We start from the raw sequence: 8,555 nt of genomic DNA on the forward strand, positions 1-8,555 counted from the left end.
GAAGCACAAGCAGGAATCAAGATTGCCGGGAGAAATATCAATAATCTCAGATATGCAGATGACACCACCCTTATGGCAGAAAGTGAAGAGGAACTAAAAAGCCTCTTGATGAAGGTGAAAGAGGAAAGTGAAAAAGTTGGCTTAAAACTCAACATTCAGAAAATGAAGATTATGACATCTGGTCCCATCACTTCATGGGAAATAGATGGGGAAACAGTGGAAACAGTGTCAGACTTTATTTTGGGGGGCTCCAAAATCACTGCAGATGGTGAGTGCAGCCATGAAATTAAAAGACGCTTACTCCTTGGAAGAAAAGTTATGACCAACCTAGATAGCATATTGAAAAGCAGAGACATTACTTTGCCAGCAAAGGTCTGTCTAGTCAAGGCTATGGTTTTTCCAGTGGTCATGTATGGATGTGAGAATTGGACTGTAAAGAAAGCTGAGTACCGAAGAATTGATGCTTTTGAGCTGTGGTGCTGGAGAAGACTCTTGAGAGTCCCTTGGACTGCAAGGAGATCCAGCCAGTCCATTCTGAAGATCAGCCCTGGGTGTTCTTTGGAAGGGCTGATGCTAAAGCTGAAACTCCAGTACTTTGACCATCTCATGGGAAGAGTTGACTCATTGGAAAAGACTCTGATGGTGGGAAGGATTGGAGGCAGGAGGAGAAGGGGACGACAGAGGATGAGATGGCTGGATGGCATTACTGACTCGATGGACGTGAGTTTGAGTGAACTCTGGGAGTTGGTGACAGACAGGGAGGCCTGGTGTGCTGCAATTCGTGGGGTCGCAAAGAGTCGGACACGACTAAGCGACTGAACTGAACTGAACTGAACCTTTCTCTAAGCTGTTCCTACCATCTTTAAAACAAGAGAAATTTAAAGTTTTAATTTAAATGGAACTTCATTCCAGCTCTTGCCAGGTGGAAAAAGATCACTTCTGTATCAACAGATTATTAGAATAGAGATGTTGTAAAGTAAGATTTACATGAGTTATCCATTTGTGATAACCTAGTTGACCTCGTAAAATGTGTTACCTGGGAAAATGGAGTATTTCAGATCTGTTAGTAAGGTTGTTTTATTGTATTTTTAATCCGTTAGAACATTATGCTATAGAAGATAAACATGGAGAATTGGTTGTACAAACAATAGAAGAAGAGTCATTGTTTGAAGCAGCTTATCCTGAGATTGTTGCTATTTACCAAAAACAAAAGTCAGAAAATAAAGGGACGAAACAAAAAAGTAAGTATCCCATTTGATAACTATTTATGCTGCACATATAAATGAACTGTCTTATTTGAATCTACCGTGTCCAAATTTTGCTGATTCTGTAAAATCAAGAGTAAGGATTATACTCTTGCTCCTTTGTCTTGACATACTTTGTTTTAAAATATGAAAACCTGGAAAAAAAACATTCTGCTCTGAGTCTGGTAACTTAACTGAGTGTTAATAATAGTAATTATACTAACCATTTATTGACCAATTAGTATGTATAACATATTTAGGATTATAAATACATTTTATTTCCCAGAACTCAGTGAAGAAATTTTAACATTATTTTATAACATGACAGTAATAACAGTATTTCTGAAAGAAAATATTTTATAATATTTTATTAATAGTTATTTTTGTTATAATTAGTTTATAAACACTAATTAGTTTATATAATTTATAAAACAGTTTTCAGGAATGCACTGAGACAAAAGAGGAAAAAATTGATCATATAGATTTCTGATCTGAACTCTTTTTTATTTACCCACATTAAAGAAACTAAAATAGATTTAAAATAGATTTTAATTGTATTATGTATTTGTTTCTTTTCAGGCATGAAAATTAAGTCTAAAGGAAACAGTTTGCTAGAATCAGATGAGATGATGAAAGTTCAGTCACATATGACTTTAAAACCCACATGGGAAATCTTTCCTGATCAGAATTCCAAGTTAAGCTTTGAAATTTCCCCTTATTCTGCATCACCCGAGGAATCTATTTCCACATCATTGAATGTCTTGCTTTTAGCTGAAGATGCTGCCTGTTTGACTGCACAAGAACAGTTAATATCTTCTCCAAGATCTTTGGCTATGCAGCAAATTAAAGATATCAGTAAGTCTCTAATTGCAGAATCTAGTCAACCTAGTACCTCATCCCATAATATATCCGCAGTTGCTGATCTGCACTTGAGCACCATCGACTGGGAAGGTACTTCTTTTAGTAATTCTCCGGCCATCTCCAGGAACACATTTACTCATGGTTTAAAATCGGAACTTGAAACAGCTATTCCTGACAGTTTTAAAAATAATCCAGAGCAGTTGTGTTGTGAAGCAGAACGACACACCACCAGTGTTAATAAACTGTCCTGTTGGGATCTTCAGAAGACTAATCCTGAGGAGCACCTACTTTCTGGCATTAGTGATTTACATCTTCAGGATTTACCCTTAAAGGAACGAATACTTATAAAATCATATCCTCAGAATACTGTAGAACCAGATGTTGGCCTAAAAACTTTGTCCTTACTTACTGTAAAAGAACAGTGTGTTGCTAATAGTACTTCTCATTGTCCACCACATCTTTCCAAGGATCTAGGAATTCATTTGCAAAATGAACCTAGAAGCTGTAAAGTTCTAAAAGGAGACCAGCTATTTCAAGAAAATGATAAATCAAATACATCTGTACCCTTGTCTGTCAATGACCCAGGAACAAAAACCTCCAATGTTAGAACTGGGCCACCAAATGCTACTTTAGATCGTAGTAGAAAAGCTGGCATTCAAATCACTCGGAAAACTGTAATGAAGAAGAGTGTGTGCCTTGACAGACTTTCCTCTGATGAAGAGAGTGTCCCAAAGTTTGGGAAAGCTAAATCCACAACTCAAAAAATGAAGCAGAGTTCTCAGAAGCATAGCCCAACCCAGTTCAAGAAAAATGATCCCAACAAATTGAGTAACCCTAAGGCATATATTAAAGAAATTGAGCAGTGTGTCCAGGCTTATAAAACAGCTAGAAATGAAGAAGCCTGTCTCCCAGATGCAGCAAAAGAGCCTCCGAGTTTTCTACATAACCATAAGGATAAAGATGACTCTGGTACCTGTTTGGATAGTCCTCTTCCTTTAAGTCAGAGATTAAAACTAAGGTTCCAAAACACTTGAAATTTAAAGTATTCAGGTATAACTTAGTATTCTAGTACTGATGGCATTAGCAGAAGCAGAAGGAAGGTATCTGATTAATGTGTAGTAGAAAAATTTTATGTAGTTCTATATATTATGAGACCCTTGCCATTTTAATCAAAACTGTAATTAAAATGTTCCCTAAAACTTTGGTTTTAAAGCATTATCCTCTGTAGTGAAAACTCCAGATAATGTATATTTTTATAACAGACTTTTTCCATTTTAAAAAATATCTTTATTGATTATGCTTTAGTTATATCCTTGAAATGTTAGCATAGCACTAGACAGAGTAAATGCTGTGCCCATTTGTTCAGTTTTACTCATTTCTTCCACAAGCCTCTAAAGCATTTTTGGATATTACAACTTGTTCCCCAGAGGATAACTCTTTATAATTGCCTGCATTCTCATGTCTTCTATTGTACCTTTCTGGGAGTTACATTTACTTTCAATGTGAAGAAACTTTCAACTGCTCTTCCAGTTTCAGTAATCTCATTCTCTTTTGTGAAATAAAATTCACAAAATTGTATACGTAGTGAAACTCATGGTTGTAGTAGTTGATTAAATTTGGAAAGCTACTTCTTACATATCCCCAGAGGTTCACAGGTATGCCAAATGGACAAAGATTTGAAACATAGAATGTATAACCAGAAGAGGATTAGAAACTTGCTCGGGATCATGCAACTAATTACTAGTGGTATGAGAATCAGATTTCTTTTTTATAGCTCTTTTTTCTTTCCCTTTTTGTAAAAAAAAAGAAAAAGAATCTGTGGCTTCCTAGGTGGCTCAGGGCTGAAGAATCCTCCTGTAATGCAGGAAACATGAATTTGATTTCTGGGTCAGGAAGATCCTCCTGGAGAAGGAAATGGGATCGAACCCAGGTCCCCTGCATTGCAGGCGGATTCTTTACCAGCTGAGCCACAAGGGAAGCCCAAGAATACCGGAGTAGGTAGCCTATCCTTTCAATGGATCTTCCCATCCCAGGAATCAAACCAGGGTTTCCTGCATTGCAGGTGGATTCTTTACCAACTGAGCTATCAGGGAAGCCCAAGGAAACGGCAACCGACTCCAGTATTCTTGCCTAGGAAATTCCATGGACAGAGGAGCCTGGTGGGCTACTCTGGGAGCATGGGGTCGCAAGAGTCAGACACGGCTTAGCGACTAAACAACAACATATAATACATCAATACCTCCAAATATTAAGTTATTCATTACTTTACCTACCACTCAAAAATTCTAAAGGGAACCAGATTGGAAAGGAAAAAGTAAAACTATTGCTACTTGCAATGGTAAGACCTCATGTTTATGAAATTCTGAGAAATTCACTAAAAACTATTAGAACTGATCAATGAGTTCAACAGGTTGCAGGATCAAGGTCAAGATACAAACATCAGTTGTATATCCATACTTCTGCAATAAATAATAACAAATTCTTTTTACAACAACAAAAAAATACTTTGGAATAAATTTAACAAAAGAAACAAAATATGTACTCTGGGAACTATAAAATATCACTGAAATAAATTCAAGATAATCTAAATAAATGAAAAGACATCCATGTTCATGGATCAGGAGACCTAATATTGAGATGAGAATACTTCCCAAACAAATTTGCAGATTCAGTGCAATCCCCACCAGTTCCAGCTGATTTCTGTATAGAAACTGATAAACTAATTCTGAAATATATATGGAAATTTAAAAGACACAGAATAGGCAAAATAATCTACAGAAATGACAAGGCAGTACTTGCCCTTCTGATTCTGATTTCAAAACTTACCATAAAACTACAGTAATGATTGTGTTGAATGCCAGAAAGGTAAACATATAGATCAGTGAGATAGAATGGAAGGTCCAGAAATACGTCCTTGGGCTTCTCAGGTGGCTCAATGGTAAAGAATCTGCCAGCAAGGAAACGTAGGAGAAAGTGGGTTTCATCCCTGGGTCGGGAAGATCCCTGTAGAAAAAAATGACAACCCACTCCAGTATTCTTGCCTGGAGAATCCCATGGACAGGGGAACCTGGCAAGCTACAGTCCTTCAGGTCACAAAGAGTCAGACATGACTTAACGACTAAACAACAGCAGCAATAACAAAAACTCATTTGACTTTGCTGTAAGTTTCCTCTTTTAAAAATTTCCCATATGCCTTTAAATAGTTTAGTTATAAATAACATGAATTTACATATGAAAACAATAAATTTACTTTGAAGGCCTGACATTAGAAAAATTGACAGTATGGTGGCTACCAAGAGTGTTATTTCCTTGGTAAACTTACCACATTTTAGAGTTTAGCCAGTTTTGAACTAGTGTCACATATTTATAGTAATCTCAGTTTTAAATGCATGTGTAATATAACTTTTAAATTTTCAAGGACTTACGCTTTTGGCATAAATTGGGCATTAATTACTGCATAGATACATGTACAGCTCTAAGATCTGAAGTTAGAGTTGAACAAAACCCCAGTACTATGCTTTGAAGGGGATGAGGATGAAGTTCTACTTTGGAGTAATTAATTTGGATAATTAATTTGGATTTGAACTGCTAACCTGACCCCACGCGCAGTAGATTTATGTTCTCAGACATATACCTAAAGACTCCTTTTTCACCAACTTCTTTTTATTGTGGTATAATTTATGTACAATAAAATCCACTCATTTTAAGTGTAAGTTTGATGAATTTTGGTAATTGTGTCCATTTGTGTAACTTAAACCACAATCAAAATATGGAAAATTTCCATCACCCCGAAGTTTATCTTCTTTGCAGTTAATCCTCTCTCCCAAGCCTTGATCCCAGGCAACAACTGATAACGCTTTTCTCACTATGGTTTGCTTTTTCTAGAATTTCTATAAGCAGGACCATACAATATATAGTCTTTGACTTTCTACTTAGTACATTTTTAAGACTTATATGTGTTGTATATATTAATATCTTGTGGTGTAGAGTAGTATGACATAATTTAATTGTAGAGTATTCAGTTCAGTCATTTAGTTGTGTCCAGCTTTTTGTGACCCCATGGACTACAGCACGTCAGGCTTCCCTGTCCATCAACAACTCACAGAGTTTGCCCAAACTCGTGTCTGTCAAGTCGGGGATGCCATCCAACCAACTTGTCCTTTGTCGTCCCCTTTTCCTCCTGCCTTCAATCTTTCCCAGCATCAGGGTCTTTTCAAATGAGTCGGCTCTTCACATCAGATGGCCAAAGCATTGGAGTTTCAGCTTCAGCATCAGTCCTTTCAGTGAATATTCAGGGTTGATTTCCTTTAGGATTGACTGGTTGGATCTCCTTGCTGTTCAAGTGACCCTGAAGAGTCTTCTCCAGCACCACAGTTCAAAAGCCTCAATTCTTCAGTGCTCAGTCTTCTTCACAGTCCAACTTTCACATCATACATGACTACTAGAAAAACCATAGCTTTAACTGTGTGGCCCTTTGTTGGCAAAGTAATGTCTCTGCTTTTTAATACACTGTTTAAGTTTATCATAGCTTTTCTTTTTTATTTATTTATTTATTTTTAAAATTTTATTTTATTTAACTTTACAATATTGTATTGGTTTTGCTCCAAGGAGCAAGTGTCTTAATTTTATGGCTGTAGTCACCATCTGCAAGAAAATAGTCTCTCACTGTTTCCACTGTTTCCCCATCTATTTGCCATGAAATGATGGGACCAGATGCCATGTCATTTTTTGAATGATGTAATATTAATACATCATAATTTATTATGTCATCAGTTGGTGGAAAATAGAGTTTTCACATTTTGGCTATTATGGATAGTGTGGCCATGAATATTCAGAAAGAGGTCTTTAGGTGGACATATATTTTCACTTCAGATAAATAAGAATGAGATTGCTGGTTCATTTGATCAGCATCGGAGAAGGCAATGGCACCCCACTCCAGAACTCTTGCCTGGAAAATCCCATGGATGGAGGAGCCTTGTAGGCTGCAGTCCATGGGGTCACTAAGAGTCGGGCACGACTGAGTGACTTCACTTTCACTTTTCACCTTCATGCATTGGAGAAGGAAATGGCACCCCACTCCAGGATTCTTGCCTGGAGAATCCCAGGGACAGGGGAGCCAGGTAGGCTGCCGTCTGTGGGGTCGCACTGAGTCGGACACGACTGAAGTGACTTAGCAGCAGCAGTTGATCAGCATATGTTTAATTTTTTAAGGTACTACCACAGTCTTCCAAAAAACCATTGTGTTCCCAACAACTATACATTGGGGTTTTAATTATACTGCTGCTGCTGCTAAGTTGCTTCAGTTGTGTCCGACTATGTGCGACCATTGTCACAAAAACTTAATGTCAGTCATTTTCATTTTAGTCATTCTAATTGGTGCATGGTGGATCTCATTGTGACTTTGTCAGATCTCATTGTGACTTTGTCGGATCTCATTGTTACTTTGTCTTTTCCTGATAATTGAAGAAGTATCATGCATATTGGGCATTTGTGTGTCTTGTGAAATTTCAGTTCTTTTTGCCAAATTTTAAATCGGGTAGTTTGTTGTCTTGTTTTTCAATTATAAGTGTTATTTTTTTCTAGATACAAGCTCTTTGTCAGATATGTGTTTTGCAAATATTATATCCCTGAGTCATTTTAACTGTCTTTAAAAAGGCAAAATAATTAAAATTTTTATATCAATTTTTGTTTCCACTGGCCTATCTAAGATATATTTGTCTAACCTAATGTCCCAGCTATTTTTTCTGTTTTATCCTACAAGTTAAATGGTGTTTACCTCTTACATTTGGGTCTGATTTGTTTCAAGCTAATTTTTGTGTATCATGTGAGATAAGAACTGAGGGACATTTTTTTCCTATACAGATGTCTACTTGCATGATCACAATTTGTTGAAAAGAAATTTTCCCTCATTGAAATTACCTTGACTCCTTTGTGGAAAAATCAGTGGCCCGTGAAAAGTGTGAGTCTGTTGCTAAACTATTCTTTCCATTAATCTGTTTGCCTATCATCACTCCAACACCACCATCTTGATTACTACAGATTTACAGTAAGTCTTGAAATCAAGCAGTTTATCCTTGTTCATTATATTTTCTTGTCAAAGTCACCAATTGACCTCCATATTACTAAAGCTAATAAACAACTTACAGTCTTAAATTTACCTTTCTGCAGAATCAAGGACAATTGAACTTTACTTGAAATCTTCTATTGTCTTGTTTTCCATGTCAACACTGCTTCTTGGTTTATCTCCCTCCTCCTTGGCTATCATTTTAAACTCCTCATAGGCGCAAATATTCATGCTCATTCAATATTAATACTTGTGTTCCTTCAGTTTTCTCTCTCATTCACTCTAGATATTTTCTACCCTCATGACTTCAGCTGCTTATGTGTTTATGATTCAGACATGGATCATTAGCCAAAGCTTCTCTCCTAACCTGTAGATCTGCTTACTTA

General features: G+C 36.7%; 1 protein-coding gene across 3 annotated transcripts in view; it reads left to right on the forward strand.

Moving 5' to 3' along the window:
* GEN1 (GEN1 Holliday junction 5' flap endonuclease) overlaps nt 1-3,847 on the forward strand; it is a 29,102-nt gene extending 25,255 nt beyond the window's left edge. For all 3 annotated transcript variants that reach the window (XM_010840509.1, XM_010840508.1, XM_010840510.1), the window contains exons 13-14: nt 1,101-1,241; nt 1,824-3,847. In XM_010840509.1, coding sequence (XP_010838811.1) covers nt 1,101-1,241; nt 1,824-3,139 — 1,457 coding nt within the window. In that variant the 3' untranslated portion in view covers nt 3,140-3,847. The remainder of the gene's footprint in view (nt 1-1,100; nt 1,242-1,823) is intronic.
* Nucleotides 3,848-8,555: the final 4,708 nt, after the last annotated feature.

The sequence above is a fragment of the Bison bison genome, unplaced genomic scaffold, assembly GCF_000754665.1.
Source record: "Bison bison bison isolate TAMUID 2011002044 unplaced genomic scaffold, Bison_UMD1.0 scf7180017864145, whole genome shotgun sequence".
NCBI lineage: Eukaryota > Metazoa > Chordata > Mammalia > Artiodactyla > Bovidae > Bison > Bison bison.